Source organism: Callorhinchus milii, unplaced genomic scaffold, assembly GCF_018977255.1.
Source record: "Callorhinchus milii isolate IMCB2004 unplaced genomic scaffold, IMCB_Cmil_1.0 Scaffold16, whole genome shotgun sequence".
NCBI lineage: Eukaryota > Metazoa > Chordata > Chondrichthyes > Chimaeriformes > Callorhinchidae > Callorhinchus > Callorhinchus milii.
In genome coordinates this window covers 7,647,205-7,666,531 of record NW_024704757.1, presented here as the reverse complement: position 1 = coordinate 7,666,531, position 19,327 = coordinate 7,647,205, and the positions used below count along the sequence as shown (strand labels likewise).

At 49.9% G+C, this 19,327-nt stretch overlaps 2 protein-coding genes across 2 annotated transcripts; both read left to right on the top strand.

Annotated features, from left to right (window-relative positions):
* Positions 1-307: 307 nt before the first annotated feature.
* Positions 308-11,748, top strand: slc5a11 (solute carrier family 5 member 11). The gene is made up of 17 exons (XM_007893522.2): positions 308-474; positions 2,071-2,224; positions 2,902-3,075; positions 3,373-3,444; positions 3,542-3,646; positions 4,118-4,177; positions 4,369-4,473; positions 7,279-7,384; positions 7,549-7,629; positions 8,116-8,321; positions 8,549-8,684; positions 9,028-9,135; positions 9,423-9,573; positions 9,816-9,984; positions 10,125-10,340; positions 11,009-11,108; positions 11,489-11,748. The coding sequence occupies exons 3-17, from the start codon at positions 2,944-2,946 to the stop codon at positions 11,704-11,706; spliced, it is 1,965 nt and encodes a 654-aa protein (XP_007891713.2). The 5' UTR covers positions 308-474; positions 2,071-2,224; positions 2,902-2,943; the 3' UTR covers positions 11,707-11,748.
* Positions 11,749-14,405: 2,657 nt separating this feature from the next.
* On the top strand, positions 14,406-18,281 carry LOC103178667 (testis-expressed protein 47; the record flags this gene model as incomplete). The annotated part of the gene is made up of 6 exons (XM_007893520.2): positions 14,406-14,619; positions 15,603-15,675; positions 15,939-16,042; positions 16,377-16,438; positions 17,004-17,205; positions 18,201-18,281. Coding segments are annotated over exons 1-6 (645 nt in total), but the record flags the coding sequence as incomplete, so codon positions are not given.
* Between the last annotated feature and the right edge of the window lie 1,046 nt (positions 18,282-19,327).

The window sequence follows — 19,327 nt, the reverse complement described above, 5'->3', positions numbered from 1 at the left end:
ATTGGATGTTAATCTATCAGCTGATATTGGGCAATCGTCATAAACTGCTGTTTGTAATGTGATCAATCTCCCAATCCTCCAGTCAGTCACTGATGTGAGCATCACGCTAGCCCCTCGTGTGTTGCCCATGAAAAGTCACTACACTTGACAGCAATTATGCGTGAAGCACTTTGAGATGTTTTGATGTGATAAAACTTACAATGAAAATGTGTATTTTGTTTCCTTGTGTCAAACCCAAGGTGAGTATGGTTGATAAACAGCAACCTTTGAACCCCCGATCACAATCCAGTTCAGAGTGAGCGACCCAGACTGTAATGTTTGGCAGGTTCGAGCTCAGTTCACAGCAAGGCCAAGACAAGCAGGCGAAGCAGGACAAGCCGAGGCGAGGAGATCACTGGCTTCGTGGTTAGAGACACTCAGATACGTTTTGAACTGAATGGAACAGAGAGGAACCGAGTGTGTGGGAGACACAAGGTCAGTGCCATGGTAAAGCATTGATAAAGCTGAGAGCAATGGGTGACAATGGGGAGACAGAGGCTGTGCAGCCACACGTGAGGGGAGGAAACATCTGCTCTCCCTGTGTGAGAGGAATTAACAGAAATCAGAATTATACAGCATAGAAGGAGACCATTCGGCCCATCGTGTCTGTGCCGGCTCTTTGAAAAGAGCTATTTAATTCTGTCCTTGGCCCTCTCCTCTTTAATATCTACATGCTCCCCCTTAGTGACATCATCCGCAGACATGGGGTCAACTTCCATATGTATGGGGATGACACCCAACTCTATCTCTCTGCCTCCACCCTCAACTCCAGGACCACTGGTGTCCTGACAGACTGTCTGTCGGACATCAAGTCCTGGATGAGGGCAAATTTCCAACAGTTGAATGTGAACAAGACTGAGGCCCTCCTGTTTGGCTCGCGCCAGCGCCTCAGCACCTCAGGCTCTGCAGCATCAACCTCCATGGTTGCACACTTCAACTCACCAAAGCCAGTCAGGAACCTCGGTGTCTTGTTCAACCCTCAACTGTCTTCTTCCCCACATCCAAGCCATGACCCGCTCTGCCTTCCCTCACCTCCGTAACATCGCTCGACTCCGCCACTACCTCACCCCTCAGGCCACTGAAACTCTTGTTCATGCCTTCATCACCTCCAGGCTCAACTGTGCAAACACCCTACTTTTCGGCCTTCTCAACTCCTCCCTCCACAGACTGCAGCAGAACTCTGCTGCTCATGTCCTCTCCTGCATTAAACTCCGTGACCCCATCTTCCCCACTCTCGCCCGACTCCACTGGCTCCCTATCCTCCAGAGGATCCAGTTCAAGATCCTGGTCCTCACATACAAAGCCCTCCATGGCCTCGCCCCACCCTACCTCTGCGACCTCCTAACCCCCTACCAACCTGCTCGCTCCCTCCACTCAGCAGCTCTGGCCTGCTCCACATCCCTGACCCACCCACCCCACCATTGGCAGGAGAGCCTTCAGCTGCTCTCCCCCCAACTCTAGAATTCCATCCCCCAGTCACTCCGTCTAACCCCCTCCTTAGCCTCCGCCTCAAGACCCTGCTCTTCGAGCATGCAATTGGCTACCCCCCTTCCCTTCCCCTCCCTTACGCCCCCAACCCCAGCTCGGGTCTGAAATGCTGTACTCTGTCCAGCACCTTGGGACATCCTCCCGACATGAAAGGCGCTATACAAATGTAATCTTGTTGTTGTTCAATCCCATTCCCCTGCTCTCTCCCATAGCCCTGCAAACTTGTCCTCCCCAATGCCCATGTATGTAGCAGGCATCCCACGCTCCCACCCCATCCCAACCCACCCTCCTCGCCCATTCCAACCCACTCTCCTACCCCATCCTAATCCACTCTCCTACCCCATCCCAATCCATTCTCCTACCCCATCCCAACCCACCTTCCTACTCCATCCCAACCCACCCTCCTTGGGTTGTGGTAACCATGGGGATAGGAAAAAGAGGTTGAGTTGATAAGCAATTGACGTTTAAAGCATTTAAGCGCGTCTGCACTCTGATTGACTTTGTATCAGGTAATTTGGTTTTAAACTTTAATCCCATTTGTAGTGGTTCCTTCACTTAATAACAGCCGAGGTTGGAGTTTGCCCTTGTGGACTAGAGAGCCTTTAACTGGCAGAGTGTCAGAGACTCTGCTCAAGACGGTCACTGGCTGCTCTCTCCAGAGGCCAGAAACCACAGCTCACGCATACCCTGTGCCCAGGTAAGCAACTTCCTCTCCATTTCCTGACTAAAGACCAGAATGTTCCATCAGTGCAATCGTCTTATCTGGCCTTCTATCAAGTAAAATCATTTCCTCACTTCATGGCTTGTTTGTAGGACATCGCTGTGCACAAATTATCTGCTACTTTTGTCTACAAAACTCACAGTCACTATACTTTATAATGAGTCCTGTGAAATGCTTTGAGATGATGACGTGATAAGGCACTGCATCAAATGCAGGAATTATGTATATATTTCATCATATGACTTGCATTTGATATAGTGCTTTTCACGTCTTCTAGACGTCTCAAAGCACTTCACAGAATATGCTGTAAAGTGAATTGACTGTATATTTTGTGGGTGAAACGCAGCAGCCAATTGCACACAGCAGTGTCCCACAAACAGCCGTGGATTAAGTGACCAAATTATTATTGGGTTTTTTTTTCTTGAGGGATGATGATCAGTAGTGTGGAGTAAGGAAACTTGCCCAAGGTTTCGCCCTGCTGGGAATCGAACCCAGGTCTCTCACTTAAAAGGCAAGTGCTCTAATTATTAGAGTCCTATTATTGGAGTCCTGTAGCTCAGTGGTAAGAGTACTCACTCTATAATACAGGTGTTTTTATTGTTGTAACTCTATCAATAACCGATTGTGATAACTGCTCTCTTACTGTTTCACAGAATAACTCCATTGGCTTTGGCCCCGAGTCCCAGGAAATCCCTATGGCAATGAGCAGCCCCACCCCCACTACGGTGCCCCCCCCGGACAGCCTGTTCCCCTCCAGCTCCCTCACTGTGGTGGATATTGTGGTGCTGGTCCTGTATTTTGTATTTGTTTTGGTCGTGGGACTCTGGGTAAATATTCCTGGTACAGATCATTCACTCACTCACTCGCTCGCTCACTCGCTCGCTCACTCGCTCACTCGCTCTCACATTCGCTCTCACATTCGCTCTCACATTCACTCTCTCACTCACATTCACTCTCTCTCTCACTTACTCTCACATTTGTTCTCTTTCTCGCTCACATTTGCTCTCTCTCTCTCTCACTCACTCACTCACAATCAGTCACTCTCTCTGTCACTCACACCCTTTCACACTTGCTCACACCAGCCCCTTTCACGGGGAGGGAATGTAACACTCTGTTTCTCACAGTCTATGTGCCGGACCAAGCGGAGCACGGTGCAGGGCTATTTCCTGGCCGGCAAAACCATGTTGTGGTGGCCGGTGAGTATTGTCCATGGCATTTCGCTTGCTCAGCGCTGTTGGTGATGGAGCCGCAGCCAGTCTGACCCGTCTGTTCTCCCCCCCACCTCCCCCGCAGGTGGGAGCGTCGCTCTTCGCCAGTAATGTGGGAAGTGGACACTTTGTGGGGCTGGCGGGGACTGGAGCCGCCTCGGGAATCGCAGTTGCTGCCTATGAACTAAACGTGAGTCTCGGCTAAACCATCACCAACCAGGAGGGTGGACACCAAAACATTTCCAAATCACTATATCCGTCACCACAAAACCGCCAATCGTTTCCCAGTATTTACTGCCCAGTGTAGTGACTGTTTCATAGGCAAACGCACAGACATTTTGTGTACACATTGAATTTTCAATCCATGGGATTGTTGTCCAGAAACTGGGAGACAGAAACTTCTATTTCTTTTCCAATAACCCCTGACCATGTGGTGTCAGCTCCAAACTGGGAAATGAGACTGAGACCGAGTGGGGCCAGGGTGACTGGGGTATATCCTGGTGTCTCAGTGCCTACAGCCCTGGAGATGGTTCCTGCCTATCAACAAGAGACACTCAGTCCTCCTGACCACACCTAACCCTGAGCAGCTCGCTGTGTCGCTCTGTGTAACTGTGTCACTGTGTTGTGGTGTAGCTGACTCTAACGTCACTCTCTTTGCCAGGGAATGTTCTCGGTGCTGCTCCTTGGATGGCTTTTCCTCCCGATTTACATCACAGCCGGGGTAAGGCTCCCTCCCACACTGTCAATATAGGCCAAGCATATGGAGTTTGTGATTGGGGTGTCGGGGTGTTTGGGGTGGGGAGGTTGGGGTGGGGGGTATGTGGGGGGCCGAGGGTGTGGTTGGGGTGGGGGATGGTTGGGGTGGAGGATGGTTGGGGTAGGGACAGTGATGTATGTCTCTATTGCCCACAGGTGACCACGATGCCCGAGTACCTGGAACGTAGATACCGGAGCCCGAGGATTCGTCTCTTCATTGCTGTCGTTTATTTGTTCATTTACATTTTCACCAAAATCTCAGTGAGTGGTCACTCCCCCACCCCGCGCCTCCGCCCCCACCCCGCGCCTTCCCCCCCACCCCGCACCTCCCCCACCACCCCTCCCCCTCCACCCCGCCTGCCCACGGGTCGAGATCACGATTCCAGAACGAGGAGCTCGGGGCTAAATTAAACAACAGAATAGGGCTTTGAACCAGTAAATGCGGGGTGAGGGTTCACATAGAAATAACAGGAAACTAAAGATAAGAATAAGAAAGAATAAGAGCAAAGATCAGAGTACAAAAAGTAATAAAGAAAACATAAATACTCCCAAGAAGAAAAAGGGTTATTGGAAGTAAACACAAAAAGGGTTAGAAAAGTACACATCAGAGCATATGGGCAGGTGAGGACAGTCACCCCACACAGCTAAGTGTCTCGAATACATGCAGCATAAGAAATAAAACAAGTGAGTTAGAAGCACAAATTCAGCTTAAAGGATTTGATGTAGTAGCCATTACAGAGATCTGGTTACAAGCTGGGCAACAACAACAAGATTACATTTGTATAGTGCCTTTCACGTCGGGAGGACGTCCCAAGGCGCTGGACAGAGTATAGCATTTCAGACCCGAGCTGGGGTCGGGAGGGGTGGGGGAGGGGAAGGGGGGTGGCCGATGGCATGGTCAAAAAGGAGGGTCTTGAGGCGGTACTTGAAGGAGGCTAAGGAGGGGGCGAGGCGGAGTGATTGGGGGATGGAATTGCAGAGGTTGGGGGCAGAGTGGCTGAAGGCTCTCCCGCCTAAGGTGGGGTGGGTGGGTCGGGGGGCGTGGAGCAGGCCAGATCTGACTGAGTGAAGGGAACGGGCGGGTTGGTATGGGGTTAGGAGGTCGCAGAGGTAGGGTTGGGCGAGGCCTTGTATGTGAGGACCAGGATCTTGAACTGGATCCTCTGAAGGATAGGGAGCCAGTGGAGTAGGGCAAGAATGGAGGAGATGGGGGTCACGGAATTTAGTGTGGGAGAGGACACGGGCTGCAGAGTTCTGGATTATTCTGGAGGGAGGAGTTGGGAAGGTTGACAAGCGGGGGTTTGCATCGAGTCTGGAGGTGATGAAGGCATGAACAAGAGTTTCAGTGGCCTGAGGGGTGAGGGAATGGTGGAGTCGGACGATGTTACGGAGGTGAGGGAAGGCAGAGCGGGTCATGGCTTGGATGTGGGGGAGAAAAGACAGTTGAGGGCATAAGTGGGAGCTAAATATTCCAGGCTTATAAGATCTTTAGAAAGAATAGGGAAATTGGGAAAGGAGGAGGAATAGCAATATTGATAACAGACTTAATTATAGCAGTGGAAAGGAAGAATTTCAGTAAAGGTGATCAGGCCGTGGAAACACTGTAGGTAGAATTAAGGTACAGCAAAGGAGACAAGACTCTGGTGGGAGTTGTCTACAGACCTCGAGACAGTAGTGATGTAATGGGGGGATATATAAATACAGAAATCAGGGAAGCATGCAGCAAAAGCAATGTGGTTATAATGGAAGATTTTAATTTTCACATAGACTTGGAGAAGCAGAATAGCTCAAGTGGGCAAGGCAACGAATTTCTAGAATATATTCAGGACAGTTTTCTGGAACAATATGTTTTAGAACTGACAAGGGAACAAGTCATACTAGATTTGGTGATGAGCAATAAGCTGGAATTAGTTAACAATCTGACAGTAAGGGAACGTCTTGCAAATAGTGACCATAATATGACTGAATTTGATATAAGGTTTGAGAGGCAAAAAGGGACAGTCACCAACCAATATTTTAAATTTAAGTAAGGCAAATTTCGGAGGAATGATAAATAAATTAACTACGGTAAACTGGGCTGAACTGTTAATGGGTAAACCCACGGACATACAGTGTATTCAAAGAAGAATTTTGTACAATACAAAATCAGGATATACCCCTAAAACACAAAAGCTCCACTGTGTAGGTCAACAATCATGGTCGACAAATGAGGTAAGAGGCAGCAGCCAACTGAAGGAAAGGCTGTCACGACTGCGAGAAAAAGTGGAAATTCTGCAGACTGGGAGACTCATAAAAAGCAACAAAGAGATACAAATAAAATAATAAAAGGTGCAAAAAAGGGAACATGAGAAAAACACTTACAAGGGTTTTCAAGGGCAATAGTAAAAGTTTTTATAAATATACTAGCTGTCCCCATTGCAGTTATGCTTTCAACCAAAGGATGATCCAATATGGAATGTAGATTGACACACAGACAGACACTTCATCTCTATCTATATTCATCTGGGAGGACTCCTGACTGTCCAATGCCCTGGGACTTCTTTCCGACGTGAAGGGTGTTATACAAGTGCAATTTGTTGTTGTTGTATATACAGCCTTGGTCAGGACTAAGACCTAAATGTACATGAATCATGTGCACACAACTTGTGAGGTGCTTACACCCCTGTGTCTGTCGTGTAAATCCACCTGGGGACAGCTTGTTCAAGGCTGTTCACTGTGTTACTAATAGGAACATAGGAGCAGGAGTAGGCCATTCAGCCCCTTGAGCCTGTTCTAGAAGATCATGGTTGATCTGTACCTCAAGTCCAATTACCCGCCCTTGCCCTGTACCCCTTGATACCCTGACCTGACAAATATCTGCCCACCTCAGTCTGGACAATGTGGGGAAGAGAGTACCAGATTTCCACTATCCTTTAGGTGAAAAACTGCCTCCTAATTTCACTCATAAACGGTCTGGCTCTAATTTAAAGATAATGCCCCCATGTTGTGGACTCCCCACCAGAGGAAATAGTTTCTCAGTAGTTATCGAACCCTTCATTATTTTAATGACAAGTCTATCTGACGCAGGTTGACATATACGCAGGAGCCATCTTTATCCAGCAGGCGCTGCACTGGGACCTATACATCGCTGTGGCCGGGCTGCTGCTCATCACTGCTCTCTACACGGTGGGAGGTAAGCCCGCGAAGGGGAGGGGAGGGGTCGCACACTCACTCACTCACTCGCCATAAGCACACTCGTTCTCACTCAAAACAAGCACTTTGGGGCACTACCCTGCGTGAGAAGCGCTACATAAATGTAACTTGTTGTTGATGGCGTGTTTGTGTGTGTGGGTGCAGGAGGGCTGGCGGCGGTGATTTACACGGATGCGCTGCAGACAGTCATCATGTTGGTCGGGGCTCTCACTCTGACAGGATTCTGTAAGTGATGATTCCCCCCCATTCCCCCCCATTCTCAAGATCACAACAGGAGCAGCCTTTCCCCCCCAAACCCCACTACTCCCCACACCAACACCTCCCCCCCCCACACCTCTGCCACTCCAAATCCCCCACACACCAACCCCCCCACACACCAACACCGCCCCCCCACACCTCTGCCACCCCAAATCCCCCACACACCAACCCCCCACACACCCACACACCACCCCCCCCACACCCGCCACCCCCCCCCCACACCTCTGCCACCCCAAATCCCCCACACACCAACCCCACCACACACCAACACCGCCCTGCACATCTCTGCCACCCAAAATCCCCCACACACCAACACCGTACCCCCCCCACACCTCTGCCACCCCAACCCCCCACACCAACACACACCCCCCACACACATCTGCCAACCCAACTCCCCCACACACCAACACTCCCCCCCCACCCGCCTGCACACTGTCACTGTTTGAGTTCCAGGCTTTGCCCGTGTGGGGGGGCTGGAGGGGCTGAGGCTGATGTACCCGGAGTCGGTGCCGCGGGTCAGAGACACCAACACCAGCTGTGGCCTCCCCCGAGATGATGCTTTTCACATTTTCCGGCACCCGGTGACGTCCGACTTCCCCTGGCCTGGCGTGGTGCTGGGCATGGCTGTGCCCTCCCTCTGGTACTGGTGCACAGACCAGGTAATCACACTCATACTCACACCCGCTCACTCACACCCGCTCACTCACACCCGCTCAAGCTCACACCCGCTTACACTTACGCCCGTTCACACTCATTTATTTACTCGCAACCGCTCACATTTACACCCACAACGGCGGGTTCATATTGTTGTGACAGGCGGCACTGGTGAGGGTGAGTGTGAGGGCAGTGACGGGGTGTTTGCTCACTGCTGCGTGTTTGGTTACAGGTGATTGTGCAGCGATCTCTCTCCGCTAAATCGATGCTTCACGCTAAAGGTGGCTCCCTGTTTGCCGCTTACCTGAAGATCCTGCCACTGTTCATCATGGTCATTCCCGGCATGGTCAGCCGTGTGCTGTTCCCTGGTGAGTGCGAGTTGTTCCCTGGTGAGTGTGAATGTGTGCTCTTCCCTGGTGAGTGTGTGCTCTTCCCTGGTGAGTGTGTGCTCTTCCCTGGTGAGTGTGTGCTCTTCCCTGGTGTGTGTGGCCGCTCGGGGCAGCGAGGTCAATGCTGTATGTTTGTTTGACCTGATGTCCTGGAAGTTGGACATATTTTAATCATGAAAAACATCCCCCAATAGAGAGGCAAGTGAACTCACATTCTGCTCCCCCCCCCACCCTCACCCCACTGTGGCTTGACCGGCGTGTCAGAGCTGGGGTGAGGGTGTGTGTGAGCTGGGATGAAGGTGTGGATGTTCTCTCGGTGTAGATGAAGTTGCCTGTGCCAATCCTGACGAGTGCCAGAGGCTGTGCGGGAATTCTGTCGGCTGCACCGACATCGCTTACCCCAAACTGGTGATGGAGCTCCTGCCAGGCGGTGAGTGTCAACTGTTCTCACACACACAGTATCTCCTCACACACACACAGTATCTCCTCACAAACGCACACACAGTCTCCTCCCTGACCCACACACCCTAAGGGACTGTAACTCTCTTGATCCAGGGAATCCCTTGTTTGTGCTGTATAATAATAATAATAATAATAATGTGTGTGGATAGGAGGCTGTGCGGCTGTGTGGGGTGGGGGCTGTGTGGGGGTTGGGCGGGCTGTGGGGCTGTGTCTGTGCCCCGAGCTCACACTGCTTGTGCTCTGCTTGTGTTGCAGGGTTGCGAGGGCTGATGATGGCGGTGATGGTTGCCGCTCTCATGTCCTCGCTCACCTCCATTTTCAACAGCTCCAGTACCATCTTCACCATGGACCTGTGGCTCCGTTTCCGGCCACACTGCACAGAGTGGGAACTCATGGTTATCGGCAGGTAACCACGGGATGGGGGCGTAACCGACTGCGCTGTGTGAGGCTCTGTGGGGCTGTGTGAGTTTGTGTGGGGCTGCGTCTGGCTGTGTGAGGCTCTGTGGGGCTGTGTAAGTCTGCGTCTGGCTGTGTGAGGCTCTGGGGCTCTGTGTCTGGCTGTGTGGGGCTGTGTCTGGCTGTGTGAGGCTGTGTCTGGCTCTGTGGGGCTGCGTGACACTCTGTGACCTCCGCTGTGCTACATTGCAGGGTATTTGTGCTGGTGTTGGTGCTGGTGTCTGTGCTGTGGATCCCGCTGGTGCAGGCCAGCCAGGGAGGCCAGCTCTTCATCTACATCCAGTCCATCAGCTCCTACTTGCAGCCGCCCATCGCCATCGTCTTCATCGCCGGCTGCTTCTGGCCTCGGGCCAACGAGAAGGTTGGCCCGAGGTCCTCTGCCTCTCCCTGCCCTGTGCTGCACCCCCCCACCCCCCCACCTCCAATCTGCATTGACACTGTTTGCATGTTTCTGTGTGTTGGCTGCTGTGATTGATGGAGTGTCTCTCTCTCTCTCCACAGGCTGCGTTCTGGGGGCTTCTGGCTGGCATTCTGCTTGGCTGTGTGCGGATGGTTTTGGATTTTATTTACGAGGAGCCGGTGTGTGGTCAGCCTGACACCCGCCCGGACATAGTGCGCTGTGTTCACTACCTGCACTTCTCCATCATCCTGTCCCTCTTCACTCTCATCATGGTGGTCTCCATCAGCCTCTGCACCGAAGCTCCTTCACCAGAGAGCGTGAGTCATTCCTGACGGGACACCAACACTCATTGGGCTCCCCGCCCTACTCGTTCACCCCCACCGGTCGCCCCCACCCCCCCGCCACCCACACACACTGCCCCCACCTCCCCCCCCACCCACACACACATTGCCCCCATCACACGTTCGACTCCACACACACTCCCCCCTCACATACTGCACTCCCCTCTCCCCCTCACACATACTCCCTCACACATACTCCCTCACACAGTCCCCTTCACACATACCCCCTCACACGGTCCCCTACACACGCTGCCCCCCCAACACACAAAGCCCCCTCCACAAAATGCCCCTCTACACAGCCCCCCCCACACTGCCCCCTCACACACTCACCCAAACACACTGCCCCCTCACATCCTCCCCTCCTCACATACTCCCCCCTCACACGTTGCTCCCCTCAGCCCCCCTCACAAACTGCCCCCTTCATACGCTGCCCCCCTCACTGTTATCCTCCCCACACCAACCCACTGCCCCCATTCACAGCTCCCCCCGCACACTGCTCCCCTCTTGATCCCATATCCTTGCCTGTGCAGCACTTGGGACTTCCAAATTTGTTATCGTTGCCCCAGTCTCTCTACCCTCCTCTCCCCCATCACACAGACACACACACATGTGGTCTCACTGCTCCGCCTGTCCCTCATCCCTAGGTCCGACAGCTCACCTGGTTCAGCCGCTACGAGGATCCAGAGCATCAACCAGCACCAGAGCCTCCTCCACAGGAGATTCCCAGCAGCAGCTCTGACACAGGTGAGAACCACCCCCCCGCAAACAGCGTATCTAACCCTGACTCAGGAATGTGGATACACAATGTAGAGGGAGCTTTGTGTCTCTAACCCTGACCTGGGACTGTGGACGGACAGTGCAGAGGGAGCTTTACTGTGTCTCTAACCCTGACCTGGGACTGTGGACGGACAGTGCAGAGGGAGCGTTACTGTGTCTCTAACCCTGACCTGGGACTGTGGACGGACAGTGCAGAGGGAGCGTTACTGTGTCTCTAACCATGACTTGGGAGTCTGGACGGACGGACAGTGCAGAGGGAGCTTTACTGTGTCTCTAACCCTGACCTGGGAGTGTGCCCGGGACACAAATGTTGGGGCCTGAGTGAGTGAGTGATGTGTTCCCTGTAGATGGTGGGCGGGGGCGATGCTGGTGGCTGTTGGCCTGTGTGCTATGGTTCTGTGGGATGGACAAACAGCAGAAGAGGCAACAAGTGGTGGCGGTGAGAAGGAGCCGGAAGGAGAACATGGAATTGCTGTGGGAGGAGCCAGGCCTGAGAAACCTCGCCAACGCCAGCCTCCTGCTGTGTCTTAGCGCTGCCGTCTTCCTCTTCGCTTATTTTGGTTAATTTAATAAAATATCCCCTGAGCGACTGTGTCTGGGATCATTATCCACAGCAGTCTGTGCCCTCTGTGAGTGAGTGTGAGTTTGAGCGTATGTGAGTGAGTGACTGCGTGTGTGAAAGAGTGTGTGTGTGCCAGAATGAGTGTGGGTATGACTGAGTGTCTATGAGTATAAGTGCATGTGTTTGAGCATGGGATGTCTGTGAGTGAGTGAGTGTGTATGTGAGAGTGTGTGTGAAACTATCTGTGAGAGTATGTGTGTGTGAGTTTGTGTGTCAGTGTGTGAGAGAGTGTGTGACTGTGTGTGAGTGACTGTGTGTATGTGTGAGAGAGTGTGGGTGAGAGTGTGTGGGTGAGTGAGTGTGCGTGTGCTATGGAAAAGGAACCCAAGAGAAAAGTCATACAGGCCGAAACATTTACATAAGACCAAATAAGCCACAGAGAACACGATAGTGCAAATAAGATCAAGGCAATATGAAATAAGGAACAATTCTGATATGGAATCTGGAAGAAGGTTATAATATTGATGCAATACGAATCATTAAGAGAACTGCACACAAAAAAAGAAAAAAAGTGTTTGACATCTCTACAGTGCACAGAAGAAAGGAAATGGTTAAGATGGATAAAGGAGCTCTGGCCAGCGCTGCGTCGCTAGGAGAGAATATATAGCTGGGAGAACCCAATAAAGACAAGTTGGAAAAAGGGAAGAGTAGACTATTGGCATTCAATAAAAAAGACATTGAGACAGTGGGTAGAATAGCTATAGAAGTGGTGTCCAAAGACAGATCATATAAGATAACGTTTCACATTGTAAAATTAAAAGCTGATACTCTGCTTGGACTACAAGATATCATTGAAATGGGATTGCTCAAAAGAATTCGGAGTGTGGGGACAAGTCTACAAATAAATGGAGACGGAAGAAATACTGGAAAAATATCAACACATTTTTGGGAAAAGGGGAGTGATGAAAGGGGAATACACAATCAGATTAAAAGAAATATGAAAAATAGTGATACTGCTGCTGAGAAGAGTGCCAGAAGCATTGAAAAAAGAGACTAAATGAAACATGAGATAAAATGGAAGAGGACCTGATAATAAAAAATGTAGAGAAACCCATTGTTTGGGTAAGTAATGCAGTCATTGTAGAAATTTGTGAGACTTTTTCCAGGTATCGGAAATAGTAAAAGCAACAAAACATAAGAAAGAGATGGGATAATTCAGACAATGCTGAAAAAGGGATGGTCTAAAAACAAGAGGAACCAGAAGAGATCCGGCCATATTGGGAATACAGAAAGGAAAATACCAGCAAAAATGCATCATATATCGAGGAGAGAGAATAATTATACCAAAAGAATTAAGGAATAAAGTATTGAGAAACATACATGAAGGACATTGTGGAATAGAAAAAGCAAAAAGAAGAGTGAGAGGAGTCTTGTTTTGGCCAGGTATAAATAAGCAGATAGAGGACTATATAATGGGAAATGGGAAATCTGTGCAAAATATCAAAACCGGGAAAGACAAGAGCCAATTATATGGTACGAGAAACCAAGTAAAGGCTGGACCAAAATAGGAACTGATTTGTTTTATTATAATAGCAAAAACTGCTTAATAATAATAAGACCATACATCGAGATATAGTGAATATACGGAGTTGAATGATACAACATCCAAAACTCTAGTGGAAAAAAACAAGGAAATCTTTGCACAGCATGGAATACCAAGAGAAATAATTAGTGATAATGGACCCCGAGTTTCAAGCAAGGAATACAAGACATTCACAAACCTCGGGAAATAAACCACAAAACAATATCACCAGGGTAGCCCTAAAGCAATGGTCAGGTTCGGGAAATACACACTATAAAGAAAATGTGGAAGAAGATAGACAATGCAAAGGCAGATAAATAAGCACATGGCAATTCTGGCCGAGAGACAATGAGGGACATTCACCAGCACAAATACTGATGTCAAGACGCTTAAGAGATTTGTTAATCTTGGAAGAAAAAAAAAATTGAGACCCGCAGGTACAACACAAGAGAAATGGAGGGAAACCACAAAGTGAACCAGGAAACGAGAAAACTTTTCCAAGAGGAGAGAGAACCTGGTTCAGGAAAAAAACTAAAAACAGAAAGTTGGACAAAAGGAGCAACATGGAAGAAGATAAAAACCCAAATCATATTGGCTTAAAGCGATAAAGGAAAATATATAGAAGAACATCATGGGAAATACGCCACACAGGGACAGATGAAGAAAAAGACCAGAAGGAAGAAGGAAGGTGGCAGAAACATCGAGACCCATCGGGTCAGGAAAAACCAACACGGAGATTAATTGAACAAGACTGAGATACCGAGAGAAAAAGAGAAGAAACCAAAAAGGGGAAGATGTTGGATACCCTTTTTGAAGAAATGACCAATTAACTTGGAACCAATGAAAGGGGATCAGGAAGTATAACGCGGGATCCAGGGGAACTAACTGAGTGTGTTTGGTTGGATTGGAAGCGGAGAATAAAATAGTGATTTCGACATTTGAGTTGTGAGAACATAACACAGTTGATGATGTCACCGCTGTTTACATACAAATTGGAAGTTGTTGGCGGTTCAGCCCCAGTGACAGCCCCCCCCCACCTCCCAGGCACACATAGATCCCGCCCTGTGATAGCCCCCCATCCCTGATACACAACTTCAGTGACAAACCCACCCCCCACCCATCACACATTCCCCGACACACAGCCACAGCATCGATACGGAGCCACAGTGACAACAAGCCCCTGACAGACAACCGCCCCCTCCCCCAGGGAGATGCTGTCTAATCTGACTGTCAGCTTCGCCTCCACTTGGGGAGGGCCACATGTAGCCGACAAACCTGGAGACAGAACCTCCCTGTTCCTCCACCTGTTGGACATACAGCGCTTCCTCAACAAGGTGAGTGTGTGTGAGACAGTGTGAGTGTGTGACTGTGTGTATGTGAGAGAGTGTGTGAAAGTGTGGGTGTGTGACAATGTGTGTGTGTGTGTGTGAGTGTGAGATTGAGTGTGAGAGAGGGTGTCTGCGCAGAGGGGGCTGTGTGTGTATGGGTGTGTGGGGTGGGGGGGGAAGAGGGAGGGTGCCTCAGCTTTACAATTGTTTCAAAATGAATGATAATAATACTAATCCTCACATTTGATACAGCGCCTTATCACGTCTTTGAGATGTCGCAAAGCTCTTCACTGAATTGACTGTCTATTTGTGCAGGAGTTTAGAAGAGTTTCCGGCCAGAAAAAAACAGTGAAAAATCAGCTTTGTTATTGAGTCTGTGTTCTTTGACTTCACATTTTTTAAAAATTGCTGAGCGAGGTTAGGCTGCTCACCCCCATTACCCCAAACATCCCACTTTGTGCACGAGGGTTGTCCCCGCAGACCAGTCCCTTCCCCCCAAAACTCTCTAGACCCCAAATTGTCACAGGACCTGAACCATGTCTTCACCATCACCTGAGCAGGTCAGGTGACAGGATGGCTTCGCTGACAGGGCAAACTCGGCCTGAGCCTCGTGACCAGGGGCTCAAGTGATTCCAGTGTGTAACAGCAGATCCTGCAACACCCAACCAACAGAGGGCTGAGAGCAGAGCTGCAGCCAGGAGCTCATCCTCCCATAATGATCCACTTCTGGGTGAGATTGGGTCCTGTTAACAATCCAACACAAGCCAATCTCAACAGGAGATGAACGTTTCCAGCGTTGCTTTATCTCAAGGAGTAATTGATGTGAACAGAAACTACATTTGATCTGGGCCAAAAGCCTAAGAAGCGATCCCATAATCTTACATTTTAAGGTAAAAGATTTAATGCAGAAACCATATATGGCCTGAGTGTCCGTCACTAACTCCCACTCCTACACTGCACCCCTCTTTTCCCCTGTCCTCTCCTCACAGAAATTCATCCTCCACAGGTTCGTTTACATCACACAATACAACTCGGCTAATACAAATCGCAGGAAGGTCTCAGGTGAGCAAATAGCACTGCCATGTGTGTGTGTGTCTGTCTCACAGTGAGGGTGTGTGTGTGTGTGCATGTGTCCCAATGAGAGTGTGTGTGTGTATGTGTGTGTCACAGTGAGAGGTATTGGGTGTATATCAGTGTTAGTTGGGGGTGAGGGTTATAATGCAAGTTATCGCAGTGATTCAGTCTTTTGCTGACAGACGGAGGCTGTGGTTTCGGTCAGTCAGTCGGTCAGTGTCTCACTGACCTGTTTCCCTCCCCTCTCACAGATTATTATGAAACGCTGTTTCACAGGATTCAGGCAGAGCACCAGGAGGAGACGTTGACAGGGTTAATGCTGCTGCACCCGACATGTGCTGTCCACCTGCTCGAGGCAAGTGACATCCCCTCCCACCATCCTCACCCAGCTCCCCATCGGTGGTCGGGCTTTCTGCCTCCACCTCAGAACCTCTCTGCCTCAGCCTCTCCCTCACACGTCTCAAGACCTTCCTCTGTCGGTGCCTTCGGTCATCTTCCCACCTCCCTTGCCCTCCACCCCTCTTGAGTCCAGCACGTAGCTCGGGTGCAAACCCTTCACTGTCCAGCTCCTGAGACGTCTTCCCGACATGAACGTTGCTGTGTAAATGCGATTTGTTGTTTAAATGGGGGAAAACTCACCAGTCATTTACTGACTGATCATTTCCTGACTGTTTTCCTCATCTCTTTAGTCTTCCACAGATAGGCTGTACGCCGTGATCCGGGATCTCGCCAGGACATCGGAGGGCGACCAGTGAGTGACCGCGAGCCTCAGAGGGAGTAAATAAATAATAAAAATAATGATAATAATCCTTGAGATTTGATATAGCACCTTATCACATCTTCGATACGTCTCAAATAGCTTCACAGAATATACTGTAAACTGAATTGACTGTACATTTTGTGGGCAGCCAATTGCACACAGCAGTGAGTGTCCCACAAACAGTCGTGGATTGAGTGACCAAGTTGTTTATGTTTTTCCAAGGGATTATTACCCCCAAAAAAGCGATCCACCAATCAACTAACAATCGGGTTCCTTCTTGCTGCTAGGTAAACAGAGGCGTGTGGAGTAAGGAATCTTGCCCAACATTTCGTCCCGCCCAGGAATCGATCCCAGGTCCTCTCATTTGTGAGGCGACTACTCTAACCAATGAGCTACAGGCCTAAGTAGTCGCTCTTCAGCACCTGGTAGAACGTAAAGAGATGGGGACATGTTGATCAGTTGCTCTCAGTGTCCACATCCGGCCATTACCCAGCGCTCAACCCTGAAAACCACAGTCAGCAGCTAACTGTGCTTCTCTGTTTGTGCTTGTGTTTAGAGCAACCATGAAAAATACCAAGATTCTGGTTCTGTCACACAACATCCCGAGTCGCCTGTTTCAGCAATGGCACGGGCGTATCATTAACCTGCCCGTCACCCTGTTGATGGACAACATAGAGCAGGAGCCGATGGACAAGCTGGTCCCCGAATGCCTCAGCCTCCTGCTCAAACTCGGAGTCCACCTCCTGGCAAACCCAAAGGTGGGAGCTCACTGGCTGAGGTCACAGTAACAACAACAAATTAGCATTAATCCTCGCGTTTGATATATCACCCCTTCAAGACTTCGCAAAGAGCTTCACAGAATATACTGTAAAATGAACTAACCATATACTTTGTGGGCAAAAACGCGGCAGTCAGTTGCGCACAGCAACATCCCACAAACAGTCGTGGATTGAGTGACCAAATTATTTTTTAAAAGGGATTATTATCCCTAGAAAACCAATCTGCCAATCGTCTAACAACTGGGTTCCTACTTACTGCTGGGTAAACAGAGGCACGTGGAATAAGGAAACTTGCCCAAGGTTTCGCCCTACCCGGGAATCATACCCAGGTCCTCTCGCTTGTCAGGCGAGTGCTATAAACACTGAGTTACAGGATTCTACAAAGTTTGTGGACCTGACTCCACACAGTCATAGTGTCTGAAATTCTCACTGCCTGGACATGCGGCACAGGTTAGAGGCAGAATAAAGCTCCCTTTATTCTGCTCCAGTGTAATGTGCTTCAGCTTTTGCCAATGTCACGCTGTCCCCCTCGAAACTGGGTTGGCCGGTTGCCCTGGGGACCCCCTTTGTATCACAATGACAGGCCCGTGGCTTGGCTTTGTCGTATGTTGACCAATTTGTTTTTCTCATTGAGGGACAATCGCCATGGCGCTGGAAACATTAGGCATTTTCAAATTTCGGGAGTGTTTTAACAAAGACACCAGCCAATCCCGTTGCTTGTTGGGCTGTGGTTCAGTGGGAATGCTGTGGGAATTGTGGAAGGTCCATCGCTCAAGGAAGCAAGCTCCTGACTTGTCATTAATCTGGCCTCTGGTGTGGAATCACAGCATCTAACACTGCTTTCCCCCTCAAAAGTAAACCTCCTCACTCACAGCAAAGCTGAACCGCTGGTCAGTCAGTCTCACTGCTGTGAACTTGTAGCATTGATGTGCAAGAGCCAGGAGCCCACAATGTGTTGTCTACCCTGTTAACAGAAAGCCATCATTGGGATGAATGACTCTGTGGCCGAGGAGGTCAGACACCTGATCATTAAGGAAAACACCATCAACTACCTGTGTGAGAGGCCAGAGTTCGACACCCCCCAGCAGTTCCTTGAGGTCTACGACAAACCCGTCTATGTGCTCCAGGAATCGGGTAATAATAATAAGTCCTTGCATTCGATACAGCACTTCATTACGTCATTGAGACGTTGAACCCAGGTGCTCTCACTTGCGAGGCAAGTGCTCTTACCACTGAGCTACATGACTCCACATCTTCCCAATTAATCACGTCTTGGCTGTGTGAGGGACATTGCTGGGGGGAATTTATTGATGTTACACTGGTCATTGCCAACCAGTGACTCGCAGGATATTCAATATCAGGTGAAATAGACCCCCCCCACCCCGAGGTCAGGCTGATCCCCACCCCCCCCCCCCCCCCGGGTCAGTCTGTGTCTGACCTGTGCCGTCCTCCCTCAGTGAGCTGTTATTGACAGTGCCGCACATCGCTGTACATACCACCACCACAACAAGTTACATTTACACAACGGGAGGAAGTCCCAAGGCACTGAACAGTCTGGGGTTTGGACATGAACAGGGGGTTGGGATCAGGAGGGGGTGGAGGGCGGCGAGGGTGGGGTTAGGAGGGTGACCGAAGGCGCGGTCAAAGAGGAGGGTCTTGAGATGTTGCCTTAAAGGAGGCAAAGGAGGGAGCGAGGCGAACAGACTGTGGATGGAGTTCCAAAGGGTGGGGGCAATATTATAAACTAAAACATTCCCTTCCCTGGTCTCTGTTTGATTGACATTAAAATCAATAACCTCCATTAAATGATTGTATTGTTGTGTTTATAGAATTGGTGTGGCCAGCTCCACATCACCTGTACTCCAGTGGCTAAACAACATGGGCCCCTGGCCCCCCAGATCCAGCGAGTGCCAGCAGCCCCCCCACCCCGTGGCCCACCCCCCAATTACACACTGAAATTTGTCAAAATTTTAAATAAAAGATTGTTAATAAGACCTCGCTCTCATTGTTTCTAGATTGCTGTATGCATCAATGTCTCTACTGTACACTGTTATCAATGATCTGAATGCAGGACTTAATAATAATCTACATTTGTGGATTT